At 38.7% G+C, this 20139-nt stretch overlaps 1 protein-coding gene and 1 non-coding gene across 2 annotated transcripts; one reads left to right on the plus strand and one right to left on the minus strand.

Annotated features, from left to right (window-relative positions):
• The first annotated feature begins 1443 nt into the window (after positions 1-1443).
• LOC112739993 (small nucleolar RNA R71) lies at positions 1444-1551 on the plus strand. The gene has a single exon (XR_003170926.1). It is a non-coding gene; the product is annotated as a small nucleolar RNA R71 (small nucleolar RNA).
• Positions 1552-14450: 12899 nt separating this feature from the next.
• Positions 14451-14942, minus strand: LOC112734842 (uncharacterized). The gene has a single exon (XM_025784332.1). The coding sequence runs from the start codon at positions 14940-14942 to the stop codon at positions 14451-14453; it is 492 nt and encodes a 163-aa protein (XP_025640117.1).
• Positions 14943-20139: the final 5197 nt, after the last annotated feature.

Here is a 20139-nt window from a genome sequence, read left to right on the forward strand (position 1 = left end):
ATCCAAATCAATCACAGCTCTTGCTGTGGCTAGGAAGGGTCTTCCAAGGATGATGGAATCATCCTCATCCTTTCCAATGTCTAGGATTATGAAATCAGCAGGGATGTAAAGGCCTTTAACCTTTACTAGCACGTCATCTACTTGTCCATAAGCCTATTTTCTTGAGTTGTCTGCCATCTCTAATGAGATTCTGGCAGCTTGCACCTCAAAGATTCCCAGTTTCTCCATTACAGAGAGTGGCATGAGGTTTATCCCTGACCTAAGGTCACATAGAGCCTTCTCAAAGGTCATGGTGCCTATGGTACAAGGTATTAAGAACTTTCCAGGATCCTGTTTCTTTTGAGGCAATGTCAGTTGATCCAGATCACTCAGTTCATTGATGAGCAAGGGAGGTTCATCTTTCCAAGTCTCATTACCAAATAATTTGGCATTCAGCTTCATGATTGCACCAAGGTACTTGGCACTTTACTCTTCAGTGATATCTTCATTCTCTTCAGAAGAAGAATACGCATCAGTGCTCATGAATGGCATAAGGAGGTTCAATGGAATCTCTATGGTCTCTAAATAAGCCTCAGATTCCTTTGGTTCCTCAGAGGGAAACTCCTTGTTGATCACTGGACGTCCTAGGAGGTCTTCCTCACTGGGATTCACGTCCTCTCCCTCCCTTATAGGTTCGGCCATGATGGTTAAATCAATGGCCTTGCACTCTCTTTTTGGATTCTCTTATGTATTGCTTGGGAGAGTACTAGGAGGAGTTTCAGTGACTCTTTTACTCAGCTGGCCCACTTGTGCCTCCAAATTTCTAATGGAGGACCTTATTTCATTCATGAAACTTAAAGTGGCCTTAGATAGATCAGAGACAATATTTCCTAAGCTAGATGGATTCTGCTCAGAATTCTCTATCTATTGCTGAGTGGATGATGGAAAAGGCTTGCTATTGCTAAACCTGTTTCTTCCACCATTATTAAAGCCTTATTGAGGCTTTTGTTGATCCTTCCATGAGAAATTTGGATGATTCCTCCATGAGGGATTATAGGTGTTTCCATAGGGCTCACCCATGTAATTCACCTCTGCTATTGCAGGGTTCTCAGGATCACAAGCTTCTTCTTCAGAAGATGCCTCTTTAGTACTGTTGGATGATTCCTTCAATCCATTTAGACTCTGAGAGATCATATTGACTTGCTGAGTCAATATTTTATTCTGAGCCAATATGGCATTCAGAGTATCAATTTCAAGAACTTCCTTCCTCATAGGCGTCCCATTATTCATATGATTCCTTTCAGAGGTGTACATGAACTGGTTATTTGCAACCATGTCAATGAGTTCTTGAGCTTCTGTAGGCGTTTTCTTTAGGTGAATGGATCCACCTGCATAATGGTCCAGTGACATCTTTGATAGCTCAGACAGACCATCATAGAATATATCCAGGATGGTCCATTCTGAAAGCATGTCAGAAAGACACTTTTTGGTCAGTTCCTTGTATCTCTCCCAAGCTTCATAGAGGGATTCACCTTCTTTCTGTTTGAAGGTTTGAACATCCACTCTAAGCTTACTAAACTTTGAGGAGGAAAGAACTTGGCTGAGAAAGCCGTGACCAGCTTATCCTAAGAGTTCAGGCTATCTTTAGGTTGAGAGTCCAACCATACTCTAGCTCTGTCTCTTATAGCAAATGGGAAAAGCATAAGCCTGTAGACCTCGGGATCAACCCCATTGGTCTTAACAGTATCACAGATTTGCAAGAATTCAGTTAAGAACTGAAAAGGATCTTCGGATGGAAGTCCATGAAACTTGCAGTTCTGTTGCATCAAAGAAACTAATTGAGGTTTAAGCTCAAAATTGTTTGCTCCAATGGCAGGGATTGAGATGCTTCTTCCATGTAAATTGGAATTTGGTGCAGTAAAGTCACCAAGCATCTTCCTTGCATTGTTATTATTTTCGGCCATGTCTCCTTCCTTTTCAAAAATTTCTGTCAGATTTTTTCCAGAGAGTTGAGCTTTAGCTTCCCTTAGCTTCCTCTTCAGAGTCCTTTCAGGTTCAGGATCGGCTTTAACAAGAATGTTCTTGTCCTTGTTCCTGCTCATATGAAAAAGAAGAAAACAGAAAATATAGAATCCTCTATGTCACAATATAGAGATTCCTTTATGTGAGTAGAAAAAGATAAGAAATTCGAACACAGAAAGAGGGAGAGGGTTCGAATTTTTAAGAAGAAGAGAAGTGTTAGTAAATAAAATAATTAGAAAGAGATGAGGGGAGAGAATAATTTTCAAAAATAATTGAGAAGAAAAGAAAATTATTTTTGTTTTTAATTTAAAATTAATTCGAAAATTAAGAAAGGAAAATAAAATTAAATCAAATTAAAATTTAAAACAAATAGTTAATTAAAAAGGATTTCTGAAAAAGAGGAAGGTGATTTTCGAAAATTAGAGAGAGAGAATTAGTTAGGTAGTTTTGAAAAAGATATGATTGAAACAAAAAGATAGGATTACAAAAAAAAAAGGATTTGAAAATAAATTTTGAAAAGATAAGAAGTTAGAAAAGGTTTTGAAATTAATTTTGAAAAAGATGTGATTGAAATTTATTTTGAAAAAGATTTGAAAAAGAAATTTAAAAAGATTTGATTTTGAAAATTAAAGTTGATTACTTGACTAACAAGAAACTAAAAGATATGATTTTAAAATTTAAAGATTGAACCTTTCTTAATAGGCAAGTAACAACTTAATATTTTTGAATCAATCACATTAATTGTTAGTATTAAATTCGAAAATATGAAATAGAAATAAGAAAAAGATTTTCGAAAATCAATTTAAAATTTTTGAAAATTATGAAAGAAAAATGAAAAAGATTTGATTTTTTTTGAAAAAGATTTGAAAAAAAAAAGATAGAGTTTTTAAAATGAAAAATTGATTTGACTCATAAGAAACAACTAAATTTTAAAAAGTTTTGAAAAAGTCAACTCAAATTTTCAAAAATTTATGAGTGAAAAAGGGAAAGATATTTTTTTGATTTTTGAATTTTAATAAAGAAAGAGAAAAACATCAAAAAGACTCAATGCATGAAAATTTTGGATCAAAACATGTGATGCATGCAAGAACACTATGAATGTCAAGATGAACACCAAGAACACTTTGAATGTCAAGATGAACACCAAGAACTTATTTTTGAAAAATTTTCAAGGAAAGAAAACATGCAAGACACCAAACTTAAAAATCTTTATTCTTTAGACATTAATATTTCAAGAATGCATATGAAAAACAAGAAAAGACACAAAATAAGAAAATATGAAGATCAAACAAGAAGACTGGCCAACTTGAAGATCATGAAGAATGCAATGCATGAAATTTTTGAAAATAATTTTTTTAGAAAATTAAAAAGATGCAAATGACACCAAACTTGACTCTAGACTCAAACAAGAAACACAAAAAAATATTTTTGATTTTATGATTTTATAATTTTTTTTTAGAAAATTATTTTGAAAAAGAAAATAAGGATTTCAAAAATTTTTTTAATAAGAATTCCAGGAATCAAGCAATGTTAGTCTAAAGCTTCAGTCTAAAGAGATTAGACAGGGCAGAACAAGCTTCAGCAGGACATTACATACAACAGCCAAATTGATGGGAATCAACTAGCTCCTGTGATGATAAAAAAATCATCTAAAACACTAGAATACATTCTTAAAAATTCTGAAGAAAAATATATTTTTGAAAAGATTTATTTTTATTTTTTTTCGAAAATAAAGGAAAAATTTTTTGAAAGATTTTTTTTTTTTGAAAAATTTTTGAAAATAAAACAAAAAGAAGATTACCTAATCTGAGCAACAAGATGAACCGTCAGTTGTCCAAACTCGAACAATCCCCGCCAACAACGCCAAAAACTTGGTGCACGAAATCGTGATCGTTCATTCCTTGGTAACGGTGCTAAAAACTTAATATGCACGTTCATAATTTTAGTTCTTTTCATAATTTCAGGTACGCGTTCATAGGTTGAGAATGGTGATGAGTGTCACGGATCATCACATCCATCATATTGAAGTGCGAATGAACATCTTAGATAGAAACAAGCGTGTTTGAATAGAAAGCAGAAATAATTGCATTAATTCATCGAGACACAGCAGAGCTCCTCACCCCCAACAATGGAGTTTAGAGACTCATGCCATCAAAGAGTACAAAGTTCAGATCTAAAAGTGTCATGAGGTACAAAATAAATCTCTAAAAGTTGTTTAAATACTAAACTAGTAACCTAGGTTTACAGAAAATGAGTAAACTAAGATAGATAGTGCAGAAATCCACTTCTGGGGCCCACTTGGTATGTGCTGGGGTTGAGACTTGAGCTTTACACGTGCCTAGGCTGTTTCCAGAGATAAACGCCAAGTTGTAACCTGTTTCTGGCGTTTAACTCCAACTTGTAACCTGTTTCTGGCGTTTAACGCCAGAATGCAACATGGAACTGGCGTTGAATGCCAGTTTACGTCGTTTATCCTTGAGCAAAGTATGGACTATTATCTATTGCTGGAAAGCCCTGGATGTCTACTTTTCAACGTAATTAAGAGCGCATCATTTGGACTTCTGTAGCTCCAAAAAATCCATTTTGAGTGCAGGGAGGTCAGAATCCAACAACATCTGCAGTCCTTTTTCAGCCTGAATCAGATTTTTGCTCAGCTCCCTCAATTTCAGCCAGAAAATATTTGAAATCACAGAAAAATACACAAACTCATAGTAAAGTCCAGAAATATGAATTTTTCCTAGAAACTAATAAAAATATGCTAAAAACTACCTAAAAACAATGCCAAAAAGCGTATAAATTATCCGCTCATCACAACACCAAACTTAAATTGTTGCTTGTCCCCAAGCAACTAAAAAGAAAGTAGGATAAAAAGAAGAGAATATACAATGAATTCCAAAAACATCTATGAAGATCAGTCTTAATTAGATGAGCGGGGCTTTTAGCTTTTTGCTTCTGAACAGTTTTGGCATCTCACTTTATCCTTTGAAGTTCAGAATGATTGGCATCTATAGGAACTCAGAATTCAGATAGTGTTATTGACTCTCCTAGTTCAGTATGTTGATTCTTGAACATAGCTACTTTATGAGTCTTGGCCGTGGCCTTAAGCACTCTGTTTTCCTGTATTACCACCGGATACATACATGCCACACACACATAACTGGGTGAACCTTTTCAGATTGTGACTCAGCTTTGCTAAAGTCCCCAATTAGAGGTGTCCAGGGTTCTTAAGCACACTCTGTATTTGCTTTGGACCTCGACTTTAACCGCTCAGTCTCAAGTTTTCACTCGACACCTTCACGCCATAAGCACATGGTTAGGGACAGCTTGGTTTAGCCGCTTAGGCCAGGATTTTATTCCTTTAGGCCCTCCTATCCACTGATGCTCAAAGCCTTGGATCCTTTATATTACCCTTGCCTTTTGGTTTTAAGGGCTATTGTCTTTTTGCTCTTGCCTTTTGGTTTAAAGAGCTTTTGGCTTTTTCTGCTTGCTTTTTCTTTTTCTCTCATTTTTTTTCGCATTTTTTTGCAAGCTTTGTTCTTCACTGCTTTTTCTTGCTTCAAGAATCATTTTTATGATTTTTTAGGTTATCAAATAACATTTCTCCTTTTTCATCATTCTTTCAAGAGCCAACAATTTTAACATTCATAAACAACAAATTCAAAAGACATATGCACTGTTCAAGCATTCATTCAGAAAACAAAAAGTATTGCCACCACATCAAAATAATTAAACTATTTTAAAATTCGAAATTCATGTACTTCTTTTTCTTTTTCAGAAAACATTTTTTATTTAAGAAAGGTGATGGATTCATAGGACATTCATATCTTTAAGACATAGACACTTAGATACTAGTGATCATATAATAAGACCCAAACATAAATAAACATAAAGCATAGTAAACGAAAAACAGAGAAATAAGTACAAGGAGATTAAGGAACGGGTCCACCTTAGTGAGGGTGGCGTCTTCCTCTTCTTGAAGAACCAATGGTGCTCTTGAGCTCCTCTATGTCTCTTCCTTGTTTTTGTTGCTCCTTCCTCATAGCTCTTTGATCTGCAGTCAAATGCTCTACCACTGAACTATGGACCCTTGAGATAAACCTCTCCATCTCTCATGACTCGGGGGTGGAAGCAACTGCCTTCCTTTTCCTCTTTCTAGAGGATTCTTCGGCCTTAGGTGCCATAAATGGTTATTAAAAAACAAAAAGCAATGCTTTTTTTCACACCAAACTTAAAAGGTTTGCTCGTCCTCGAACAAAAGAAGATAGAATGGAGTAGAAGGAAAGTGGAGGAGAAGGAGGTGTGTGAATGGGTGGGTATGGGAGGGGAATGGTTTGAATTAGAATGGTGAGGTAGGTGGGGATCCTGTGGGGTCTACAGATCCTGAGGGGTCAAGGACTTAGCATCCCTGCTCCATTGAGGCATGCAAAACGCCCTTAGTGTGCAATCCTGGCGTTTAACGCCAGACTGCTGCTTGTTTCTGGTGTTAAACGCCAGCTTTTCCCCTTTCTTGGTGTTGAACGCCAACTTGGTGCTTGTTTCTGGCATTTAACGCCAGCTTGATGCTTCTTTCTGGCGTTAAACGCCATTCTGATGCTTCTTACTGGCGTTTAAACGCCAGTAAGCTTTTTCTCCAGGGTGAGCTATTTTTAATGCTGTTTTTCATTCTGTTTTTGATTTTTCAGTAGTTTTTGTGACTTCACATGATCATCAACCTACAGAAAACATAAAATAGCAATGCAAACTAAATAGATATAGTTAAATAACATTGGGTTGCCTCCCAACAAGCGCTTCTTTATTATCAATAGCTTGACAGTGAGCTCTCATGGAGCCTCATCGATAATCAGAGCAGGGTTGGGACCTGTCAACACCAAACTTAGAATTTCTGGAAGTCTTCATGGATGACTTCTCAATATATGGAGACTCATTCAGCTCCTGTCTTGATCACCTGACACTAGTTCTGAAAAGATGCCAAGAGACTAACCTTGTTTTAAACTGGGAAAAATGTCACTTTATGGTGACTGAAGGGATTGTCCTTGGGCACAAGATTTCGAACAAGGGAATAGAGGTGGATCAAGCTAAGGTAGAGGTAATTGAAAAATTACCACCACCTGCCAATGTTAAGGCAATCAGAAGCTTTCTGGGGCATACAGGATTCTATAGGAGGTTTATAAAGGATTTTTCAAAAATTGCAAAAGCTCTGAGCAATCTGCTAGTTGCTGACACGCCATTTGTGTTTGACACAGAGTGTTTACAGGCGTTTGAAACTCTGAAAGCTAAGCTGGTCACAACACCAGTTATTTCTGCACCAGACTGGACATTACCATTTGAACTAATGTGTGATGCCAGTGACCATGCCATTGGTGCAGTACTGGGATAGAGGCCTAACAAGCTTCTGCATGTCATTTATTATGCTAGCCACATTTTAAATGATGCCCAGAAAAATTACACAACCACAGAAAATGAATTGCTTGCAGTGGTTTATGCCATTGACAAGTTTAGATCATACTTAGTAGGATCAAAAGTGGTTGTGTATACTGACCATGCTGCTCTTAAATATCTACTCAGAAAGCAGGATTCAAAACCAAGGCTCATAAGATGGGTGTTGCTTCTGCAACAGTTTGATATAGAAATAAGAGATAGAAAAGGGACAGAGAACCAAGTGATTGATCATCTGTCCCGGATAGAGCCAGTAGAAGGGACGTCCTTCCCCTCTATTGAGATCTCTGAAACCTTTCCGGATGAACAACTATTTGCCATCCAGGAAACACAATGGTTTGTAGACATTGCAAACTATAAAGCTGCAAGATTCATACCCAAGGAGTACAGCAAGCAACAAAAGAAAAAACTAATTACTGATGCAAAGTACTACCTGTGGGATGAACCATATCTCTTTAAGAGATGTGCAGACGGAATAATCCGTAGGTATGTGCCTAGAGAAGAAGCACAGAAGATCCTATGGCATTGTCATGGATCACAATATGGAGGACATTTTGGAGGTGAGCGAACAGCCACAAAAGTCCTCCAATGTGGCTTCTACTGGCCCACTCTCTATAAAGACTCCCGAGAGTTTGTGCGTAACTGTGACAGTTGTCAAAGAGCTGGTAATCTGCCTCACAGTTACGCCATGCCTCAGCAAGGAATCTTAGAGATTGAGTTGTTTGACGTAAGGGGTATTGACTTCATGGGGCCTTTCCCACCATCATACTCAAACACTTATATTCTGGTGGCAGTCGACTATGTATCCAAATGGGTAGAGGCCATTGCCACACCCACTAATGATACTAAGACAGTGCTGAAGTTCCTCCAGAAATATATCTTCAGCATGTTTGGTGTCCCTAGAGCACTAATTAGTGATGGGGGCACTCACTTCTGCAACAAACAGCTTTACTCTGCTATGGTCCGGTATGGAATTAGTCACAAGGTGGCAACTCCGTATCATCCACAGACTAATGGGCAAGCTGAAGTCTCTAATAGAGAAATAAAAAAAATCCTGGAACGGACTGTAAGTACCCGTAGAAAGGATTGGGCGAGAACCTTGGATGATGCTCTGTGGGCTTACAGAACAGCATTCAAGACTCCTATAGGGACCTCTCCATACCATCTTGTGTATGGTAAGGCCTGTCATCTGCCCGTGGAACTGGAGCATAAGGCCTTCTGGGCAACCAGATTCCTAAACTTTGATGCCAAATTAGCTGGAGAAAAAAGATTGCTCCAGCTGAATGAGCTAGAGGAATTCAGACTCACTGCTTTCGAAAATGCCAAGCTTTACAAAGAGAAAGCAAAAAGGTGGCATGACAGAAAGCTATCATCTAGAGTCTTTGAACCACGACAGAAAGTTCTGTTGTTTAACTCTAGGCTCAGGCTATTCCCCGGGAAACTGAAATCCCATTGGAGAGGACCATATGTGATTACAAGTGTGTCATCATATGGCTATGTGGAGTTTCAAGACATTGATTCTGATAAGAAGTTCATTATTAATGGATAGAGAATCAAGCATTATCTTGAAGGCAATATTGAGCAAGAGTGCTCAAGGCTGAGGCTAGATTAAAAGCTCAGCAAGGTCTAGCTAAAGACATTAAAGAAGCGCTTATTGGGAAGCAACCCAATTTTTTCTTATCTATGTTAATTTTCTGTTTTCCATTTTTATTTTATGTTTTCTTTAGGATGATGATCATGTGGAGTCACAAAAATCAAAGCAAAGTCAAAAACAGCATTAAAACAGCTCACCCTGGAGGAAGAGCTTACAGGCGTTTAAACGCCAGTAAGAAGCATCAGACTGGCATTTAACGCCAGAAAGAAGCATCAAGCTGGTGTTAAACGCCAGAAACAAGCACTAAGTTGGAATTCAATGCCAAGAAAGGGGAAAAGCTGGCGTTTAACGCCAGAAACAAGCAGCAGTCTGGCGTTAAACGCCATGATTGCACACTAAGGGCGTTTTGCACGCCTAAATGGAGCAGGGATGCTAAGTCCTTGGCCCCTCCGGATCTGTGGACCCCATAGGATCTCCACCTATCTCACCATTCAAATTCAAACCATTTCCCTCCCAAACCCACCAATTCACACACCTCTATCTCCTCCAACGTTGGCCCTCAAACGTTGACTCAAATGTGAAGCATCAGGATTCAAATTTTACACGGATCTCTTCTCAACACCAAGGGCAACCAACTAGAGCCATTTTTAACCCAATTCCATCAAGGCCAAAAGCCCAATTCAGAGCTTGAAGATCCATGGAAGAAAGTGTATAAATAGCTTAGAATTTAAGTTAGAAGGGGGAATTTTTTTTTTCACTTTTACTCTGCTAGTTACTTTTACATGGTATTTTTCATTCTCTGTTTGTTAATTTCAGAATGTATCTTTCAATTCCAATTTCCATTTTGAGTGTTATGAACAACTAAACCCCTTTTTATTGGGTTAGGGGGCTCTATTGTAATTCAATGGATCAATAGTAGTTTTCATCTTCTTCTACTAGAATTGCTTTCTCACATTGGATTAGATTGGGGTTTGGATGGATATAGTGACATGTAATCCTACCAACACTTTGATCTATGAATTTGTGTAGTATAGTCAGTGACCGAACTTTAACTCTTCCCATGAGCAATTAAATCAAGACATTGGGCAATTGTTCATGCTTAGAGAGATTGGTGAGCCAAGACATTGGGATCCAATCATCTAAGATTGCCAAGCAATGTCAATGAATGCATTGATTGAGGAAGAGGTGAAAATGATTTGATCCAGAGAATTCAATATCTCCTAAAACCCAATGAATTCCCCATCTCTGATCTACCCATTCAATTTTACTTTCTGCATCTTTAATTTCATGCTTAATTCCCCGATCCCATTTAATTTCCAGCAACTTAAGATTCTGTCACTTTAATTCCCTACAATTTAATTTTCTGTTCCTTTAATTTCTTGCAATTTAAGTTTCCCGACATTTTACATTATGCAATCCCAATTTTAATTCTGATTTCGCTCAACTAGCATAATTATTCAGTTATAATTGCTCGATCTACCAATCCCTGTGGGATTCGACCTCACTCTACAGTGAGTTTTTACTTGATGACAATCCGGTGCACTTGCTGGAAGGAAAATTGTTGAGAGGCAAATTCCCGCGTATCATTACTCCATATTTGTGGAGCAGCTTTTCCATTTGTCTGTTGTAAAAATGGATGCCACCATCACTAATAAGGCCTTTAGGCACCCCATATCTGGTGAAGATGTGTCTCTTAAGAAACTGAAGCACGATTGGTGCATCATATGTGATTGTTGCTATGGCCTCTACCCATTTAGAGACATATTCCACTGCTACCAATAGGTATTTGAAGGAGTATGATGGGGGAAATAGTCCCATGAAGTCTATGCCCCAGAGATCAAATAAATTCATTGCAATGGTGCACAAATTCATTGCATTAGTCCATGTATTTGAGGCATTTTGTTCCTCCTTGTTAGTCCTCCATCTCTCTAGCATTCATTACATTGGTGCACAAATTCTCTAGCATCTCTGAATATGGTTGGCCAATAAAATCCACTTTGAAGCACTTTAGAAAATGTTCTTTCTGGTCCAAAGTGTCCACCATAAGCTGAACTATGACAGTGCCACAATATACTTCTCATTTCATTCTCAGGAACACACCTTCTTATCATTCCATCTGGACAACTTTTGAACAAGAAGGGCTCATCCCACAGGAATTTCTTGGTTTTATTGAGCAGCTTCTTCACTTGCTGCCTGGTGAACTCTTGGGAAATCCTTCTTCCAACCTTGTAGTTTGCAATATCATCAAACCAAGGTTCTTGTTGGACTTGAAGATGATGTTCATCTGGGAACTTCTCATTCACTGGTTGTGGTGCATCCTGATTGATTTCTTGTGGTAGTCTAGACAGATGGTCTGCAACTTAGTTCTTACTTCCTTTCCTATCTCTCACTTCAATGTCAAATTCTTGTAGCAACAGCACCCACCTAATGAGTCTTGGCTTGGTATCCTGTTTAGACAAGAGATACTTGAGAGCAGCATGATCAGTATACACTACAACTTTTGAACCAATCAAGTATTGTCTAAATTTATCAAATACATATACAATTGCCAAGAGTTCCTTTCCTGTGGTGGTATAATTTTTTTTGTGCTTTATTTAACACCTTATTTGCATAGTATATAACATGATGCAGCTTATCCTTTTTCTGTCCCAATACAACACCAATTGCAAAATCACTTGCATCACACATAAGTTCAAAAGGCAATTCCTAATCTGGGGGTGTGATGATTGGTGCTGTAATAAGTTTATCTTTCAAAGTTTCAAAGGCATGCTTATAGCTATCATCAAAGACAAAAGGATTGTCAACCACTAACAAGTTGCTTAGTGGCTTAGCTATCTTTGAAAAGTCTTTGATGAATCTCCTATGAAAACTAGCATGCCCAAGAAAACTTCTCACTACTTTCACATTGACTGGTATAGGAAGCTTTTCTATGACCTCTATCTTAGCTCAGTCAACTTTTATATCCTTGCTTGAAACCTTATGCCCAAGAACAATACCTTCTGGTACCATGAAATGGCATTATTTCCCAATTCAAAACTAAATGTGTTTCTTGGCATCTTTTCAAGACAAAGGTTAGATGATGCAGACAAGTGTCAAAAGAGTTACCAAAGATAGAAAAATCATCCATAAAGATCTCTAAGAATTTTTCTATCATGTCAGAGAATATGGAGAGCATACACCTTTGAAAGGTTGCTAGAGCATTGCATAGCCCAAAGGGCATCCTCCTGTAAGAAAAAACCCCAAACGGACAAGTGAATGAGGTTTTTTCTTGATCCTTGGGATCCACCACTATCTGATTATATCCAGAGTAGCCGTCCAGGAAACAATAGTAAGCATGACCAGCCAATTTTTCTAACATCTGATCACTAAAAGGGAGAGGGAAGTGATCTTTCCTGGTGGCATCATTCAGCCTTCTATAGTCAATGCACATCCTCCACCCCGTTAAACTCAAAGAAATAACACATGGATAATATCATGCAAGTGATAGAGAAAGCCATAAAAGAATAGGTGTCTTGGAGATATGACAGCTGCAACATGTAAGCAAGACCACAGTGGAAATAATGGGCAAGTCACTTAGCATGTGATGCAAGAGGGGTATAAGCATGCAAATAGGAGGCATGAGAAGTATATACTCAAGCATCAACAACAAGAAGAAAGTCATAAAGAATGAGCATATGAATGGGAAACATGAAGAACAATAGGCTCAATGCACATAAGAACAAGCAAGGGAATGCGAAAGGGCACTAAGTTGTAAGCATTATGTCAAATTTGAAACAAGAACTCATAGGTGCCTTTCATCAAACACTTGGTGTGCAACTTCAAAGCAATAAGCAAGTGGAGGAAATGTGACAATATAGCATCCCACAAGGCATTATCAATCATCATATAGCACCATATAACACAAAGGAATCAAAACATAGTAAAATAACCCACTAATGCAAGAGAGGACTCCACCCTCAACACCCATGGAAAATAGAAAAAAAAGCAAACAAGTAAACAAGGATGCATGAATGAGGGTCTAACTAAGAAGGGATACAAAGAAATGAAATAAAGAGAGAAAATTTGAAACAAAACAAATAGGAAGAAAGGTGGGTAGTACCTTGAAATGGAGAAGAAAGTGATGTAGAATGCAAGGGAAGAAAGGGGAAAAGAAATGGGAAAAAGAGAAGAGAGAGAAGAATGTGGAACCGCTGGAAGTGGTGGTCACTGGTGGTCAGTGCCGCCGGTGAAAGGGGCGGAGAAAGGGGGGTAGAGGTGGTTGGAGAAGAAGGGAAGAGGGAAATATAAGAAGAAGATGGGAAAATTTGAAAACAGGCGCGCCTCAGGTAAGTAATGTCGTGAAATCGACGCACGCGCCATCCACGCGTATGCGTGGATGGGCAGAAAGAAGCAGGGACGCGTACGCGTGGACAGCAGAAGAAGAAGGTACACGTATACGCACAAGGTGCGCGCACGTGAGGGCAGTTGCGGCAGTGGCACAGTGCCAGCATGAAGCTTGCACAACTATTTGGTCGAAGTACTAGGAGTTGGCTATAGGAACATCGACCTGCACGCGCACGCGTGAATTTGGCAGACATCAGATGGACACGGAAGCATCAGGTACGCTTGCGCGTGGGAGCGGGTTGTGCTCCCAGCACAGTGGTCGCTTGATGTTTGCGCAACTCTTTGGAAAATGTACCAAGAGTTGGATTTGCGCGATCGACGCGAACGCATCATCCATGCTTACGCGTGGATGCGCAAATTAGAAGGGACGCGTACGCATCATGTGCACGCACGCGTGAGGTGAGTTATGCGGAGGGTGCAGTGTTGGCCCAGTTCTTGCATAACTCTCGGGTAAAATGTACCAGAGAGTGAGGAAACGCAATCGACGCGTATGCGTCTAGCACGCTCACGCATGGATTGCTTAATCAAGTTCAGGGACGCGTACGTGTCATGTGTGCGTACACGTCAGAGGGGTTAGGCGTGGGGCTCAGTTCTGGCTCAGAGTGTGCACAACTCTCTGGTCAAAGTACCAGGAGTTGCGAAAGGCCAAGGATGCGTACGCGTCTTGTACGCCCACGCGTGGGTCCCTCCCCCCCTTTTTTTTACATAGACATGAAGGGATGCATTTTCATCATAAATTTAGTAGGCAATTAAACTAAAGAGATCAAAAACACTCAAAAATCTATGTAATGCTCAAAATAGAGTGTTGTCTTCTACACTAAGGATCCAACCTACTTAAGATCAATGCAAACCTTCATGAACATCACAACTAGCACAATAAAGTCTATCTAAACAATCTCAAAAACTAAGCCTTCACCAAATCAAGCAAGTGTTCAAGACTATATACAAAAGAGAACAAAAAGGTAGATCTCACCATGGTGGGGTGTCTCCCACCTAGCACTTTTGTTTAATGTCCTTAAGTTGGACGGTCACTAGCTCAATGCACTTTGCCATTAGGTGCATCCTTCAAAAGGAACACCTCAATCTCCTTGTTGCTCTTCATCTTTTCACCATGATACAACTTTAGACGATGCCCATTAACCTTGAAAATGTCTGGGCTTGAAGGATGGCGCAAATGATAGACCCCATACGGCTCCGTCTTTTCTACTCTATAAGGTCCTTCCCATCTTGACCTTAGCTTTCTAGGCATTAACCTCAATCTTGAATTGTAGAGAAGGACTAATTCGCCAACTCTAAATTCTTTTCCTCTTATGTTCTTATCATGCACGGCTTTCATCCTCTCCTTGTAGAGTCTGGAGTTCTCATAGGCTTCTAACCTCAAACACTCTAATTCCACTAATTGTAGCTTTCTCTCGATTTCGGCCCGTCCCAAACTTGAATTGCACTCCTTGATGGCCCAATATGCCTCGTGCTCTATCTCCACCGGTAGGTGGCAAGCTTTTCCATAGACCAACCAAAAGGGGCTCATGCCAATTGACGTCTTGTAACCCGTTCGGTAGGCCTATAGTGCATCGGTGAGCTTGGCACTCTAATCTTTTCTATGAGGCTTCACAATCCTTTCCAATATGCGTTTAATCTCCCGACCGGAAACCTCGTCTTGGCCGTTCGTTTGGGGGTGGTAGGCCGTGGCTACTTTGTGCATGATTGATAAACCATTATTTTATGGTTTATATTGTGTTTAATTGTGTGGTTTTATCAAATCTTTACCCACTTATTCATTAAATAAGCATGCATTTATAATTCCTTCCTAAAAATACTTTATGGTTAAAAACTTGCTTCCTAGAGACTTTTAATTTTGTATTATAATTCTCCTTTACTCCATTCGATGCCGTGATCTGTGTGTTAAGTGTTTCAGACTTTATAGGCCATGAATGACTTGGAGATTAGAAAAGAAGCTTGCAAAAATGGAAGGAACACAAGAAATTAAAGAGATGACCAGCGAGAAGTGACGCGGACGCATGGCTCACGCGACTGCGCGATATAAATGAAATTGCAGTGACACGAACGCATGGTTCACGCGACCGCGTGGATTGGAAATTGCACAAGTGACGCAAAGGCGTGGACGACGCGCATGCGTGGCAAGGCAAAATGCTGGATGACGCGAACGCCTGGATGACGCAGTTTTCGGCCCAGAAAAGCAGATTAGAGCCAGGGAATATGCAGAGACAGAGGAGAAAATTCATTCCGGATAGTTTGAGTTTTTAGATTTGATTTTACTCCTCCTCTAGGTTTTTCTCTCTACACATTCATAGTTCTTAGGATTTTTGATTTTATTGCTTTTTGGATTGGGACATTGAGAAGAGTTATTACCTCCGCCAAGACTTCATTATTCTAGTTTGTTTTCTTTACTTGTCTCTTACTCTTCCATGTCTTCAATTTATTCAGAATTATTATTGGATTATTTTTAGAATTTATTAATACAAGGATTATTTTTATTTTTAATTGATCTTTTGATTATTATTTATCATGTCTTTCTTTATTGCCCTTTCTTATGTTATGAAGTTTACATTCATAATGAGCGAGTAGTTCCATAACTTGATTGGGAGTTGATTGAAAGGAGGACCTTGAGTTGGAATACTCAAGAAAAAAAATTGTAATTGGGTTTATTGTTGGATTGTCCTCTAGTCACTGACACTAATCCTTTCCAAGGGAGAGGATTGGAACTTGTGAATAGAAATAACTTTCCAACTTGCTTGACTCTCCTCTACTTAGTAAGGGATAACTAAGCAGAACAACCTTCAATCATCAATCAATCTTGAGAGTATGACATTGGGATTTTTGCCAATAAAGAATTTCATAAAAACAGTTGCGTTGTAGATATAGTCTCTAAACCAACAAAAATCCCTTCGTACAAACGTTTTGGTTGTCACAAGTAACAAACCCCTTAAAAATTGTTAACCGAGTATTCAAACCTCGGGTCGTCTTCTCAAGGAACTGCAAGGAAGTATGTTCTTATTATTGGCTATAAAGGTCGTAATCGGGGTTTAGAAGGTGAGAAGCAAGTGAATTGAATGACAAGTAAAGTAAATGGCAATCAAAATAAATAAATACTGTAAAGCAAACTTTTGGCAAGGTAAGAGAAATTCGAAGTCCAACTTAGTTATCTCTCTCAACAATGATGAAAGTTGAATCTAGATTCCACTTAGTTGTCCTTTACTAAAGCAAAGGAAAGTCAAGGGACTAATTAGTTTGGCCTTCGAATCCTATTTATTTCCTAAGAAAAAGTTGGGATTATTGAAGTTCAGTTCAATTAGCAAGATAACGATTATCAATTATGCTGAGTTGGTAACTGTTAAGTTACTGATTTCTTAACCAAGACCAAAAGGGGAAAATGTAAATTGCTGGAATAAAATATCTTCAGATCAGAAACAATGATAACATAAATTAAAAAGAGCAATCATAAACTGAAAATACCTCAAATATCATTAATTCAAATAATAATCTGTAACATGGAATAATTCATAAATTCAATTATAAAAGTAAATAATCAACTCAAGTGCTGGAATAAATAAAAGTGAAAGGGAAGCTAAAACAAAGAAACGTAAAACCTGGATCGAGAGTCACTCTTACAAACTAAGAGAAGTCCTAAATCCTAAGAGAGAGAGGAGAGAACCTCTCTCAAGACTAAATCTAAATCATGGGAAGTAAAAATTGGCGAGCTCTCTTTTGAATGGATGCATTCCCCCACTTTATAGCCTCTAGTCTATGTGTTCTGTACCTGGATCTGGGCCAAAAGGGCTTCAGAAATTGCTGGGGGCGTATTCTGTAAATTCTGATACGTGGCCTCTGTCACGCGTCCGCGTGGGTCACGCGGTCGCGTCATCTGGAGTTTTCCTTGTGGCGCGGTCGCGTCGGTCACGCGTCCACATCGAATGCGCTATGCTCAAGTCGCGCGGCCGCGTCAGTCATACGGAAATAAAGGTAATTAAAATAATTTATTTTAAAGCTTAGGAAACATATTTTTCACGTACATCACCTAATAAGGAAGGGAAAGTAAAACCATGCAATTAATATGAATAAGTGAGTGAAGGATTGAATAAATCACTCAAACTAAGCACAAAATAACTCATGAAATATGGGTTTATCAACCTCCCCACACTTAAACAATAGCATGTCCTCATGCTAAATCCAAGGTAAAGAATAAGGTAAGGTTAAAGTGGTGGAATGTTATGCAATGCAACCTATTCTAAATGCATCTACCTAAATGAGTCATGCAATTCCAATTTATCCACTCATATATAAAGCTTACACATAGTCAAATTAATTCACAGTCTCAAGGAGTCATATATATATATATATAGCCAACCCTTAAATAATAAAAAACTTCCGCAAATGAGATGGGAAAGAAAAATATTGTATAAACTTGCAAAACAATTAGTAATTTAAGCACAGATATATGTTGATGAGCTATTGAACCCTCACTGGAATTTGTGTTTACCCTCTAGTCACTCAGTGTTTATTGGGTTTATTCACTCTACTTTTCTTTTTATTCTTACTTTCTATAACTTTGTTCTTCATCTAACCAATCAACAATTATAGAGTACAGTCATACCAAAAGTAATGAGGTCTTTAATTAAGGTTATAATGGGGCCAAGGTAAAGGTAAGGATATATGTATAAGGCTAAGTGAGCTAATAAGTGAATCCTTAATTAGACTAAGATCTCACCTAACATACATATTTAGTAGAGCAAAACTTCTTTACCAATTTTCCCATATTATCCCACTTGTTGTTACATGCTCATGTTTTAATTTTATTTTTTTATCCCATGTGCATTGCTGTTATTTTGCATTGAGGAATTCTTTTGTATCCCCTTTTATTAAATGCTGAAAAATAACCCTTTTTTTTTAATGCACATGGTAATTGAATCACTTTGATTTCTCATGAGCATGCTTCCCAAATTTTCTGAGTTATTTTATTTCTTTCAACTTTTCTACCTTTTGTTTCTATCATCCATGTTCCCAATAGGTTTCTCACATTTTAATCTATTCATAATATTCTATCTTAAGCTAACCAAGGATTCAACTTGGGATTTTATTTTGTTTTTCTGCTTAAGGCTAGTAGTGTGGCTAAATAGAATAAAAGGGATTTTAAAGGCTCAAGGGGGCTAACAATGGTGATGTGAAAGGTAGGTTATTTTGGGGTAAGTGAGCTAAAATCAAATGATGGCCTCAATCATTCTTTTGGTATGTATCTATATTCTATATTCTATAATTGGACATATATATTAAAGCAAAGTAAAGAACATCAGAATAAAAAGAAGCGAAACAAACAGGAATGAAATTATGGTTTGAATGCAACCATACAATTAAGCTCAAGACTCACAGGCTGTGTGTTCTCTAACTCAAGCATCATATATCATTCATATATGTTATGCAGGTTTAGTTAAAAATTCCCATTATTCTCATAAAAAAATTTATTTAGGGTAGCCTTTAAAGTTTTGATATTCTTCCTTGATGAAATGTTGTCAACTTAACTATATGATGTAATGCTATATATACAAGGTTTATGGATTTAAATCTGTTATGTTCAATTTCCTAGCTTTCTTCCTTTTTATATTTTTCAATTTAAACTATGCTATCTTATGCTAAAAAGGGTAAACTATACTAATTAATCCACTAATAAGTCAGAATTACAAACTAAACTAAATAACTAAAAATATGAACTAAAAATGTAAAATGCGGAAATAGAGTAGAAATACATAAAAGTAGCAATGTATAAGTACTCAGAAAATAACAGTAAAAAGAAAAATACAGAAAAATATCCAAAATAAAAGAAAAAAGAGATGTAGTAGTTTAGCAAAATAAAACGCCAGAGATGGCGACCTCCCCACACTTAAAATGAAGCATCGTCCCTGATGCTCAGTCAAGCCGGGTGTGAAGGGGTGTCATCACTGGTAGGGATGGTAGCTGGAGGCTCTGTGGTGGTGGTGGGCTGAGCGTCTGGTTGCTGTAGAGGCGGTGCTGACTGGATCGGAATCTCTGGATCTGTAGCCTCGATCTGATGCATAACCTCCTGATGTGGTGCAGCCTGCTCTGTGCCTGCCTACGGATGGGTCTCCTCCTGGGGCTCATCCTCCTCCTCCTCTGATGGCTCTGATGGTGTGTCGGGCTCGGAGGGGATGTCACACCCTGTCGGATCATCAGCTTCATATGCGAATAGCGTCGCTGGCTGCGACGCTCCAATCTCTCATACCGGCGCCAGTTACGGCGCTCCATCTGATCAAGCTGTCGGAATAGGCGGTGCACGAGGCGGTATACGGGCTCAGAGGCAGGTGGAGGTGCAGTGGTGGCAGCAGGGGCAGCCGTGGATGAAGAGGGTCCAGCAGACGGTGGGGCTGTCTCATCAGTAGCAGTGAAGGGTGGTGGTCTGTAGCCCAAAGCTAGGAAGTACGTACTGTGAGGAATGATCTTCCTGCAGTCCGCCGCTGGTGGTCTCTCATCGGCATCTTGCCATGGCACGTCAGCTCGACGGCCTAGCTGTGTAACCAGATACGGAAAAGGGAGGGTGCCTCGGACGTGGACCCTGGCCATATAATGCCGGATAAAGTGTGGCAGATAAAGGTCCTTACCCTCCATCACACACCATAGGAGGGTGATCATAGCAGCTGGGATCTCCGTCTCATGAGTACTCGGCATCACATAGTTGCTCAAGATCTGGTGCCATA

The sequence above is a fragment of the Arachis hypogaea genome, chromosome 13 (genome assembly GCF_003086295.3).
Source record: "Arachis hypogaea cultivar Tifrunner chromosome 13, arahy.Tifrunner.gnm2.J5K5, whole genome shotgun sequence".
In the NCBI taxonomy this organism is placed as follows: domain Eukaryota; kingdom Viridiplantae; phylum Streptophyta; class Magnoliopsida; order Fabales; family Fabaceae; genus Arachis; species Arachis hypogaea.

Bases quoted from the DNA above. Each gene is read 5' to 3' on its own strand.
- LOC112734842 (XM_025784332.1), bottom strand. From the start codon at position 14,942: ATGAGCCCCTTTTGGTTGGTCTATGGAAAAGCTTGCCACCTACCGGTG.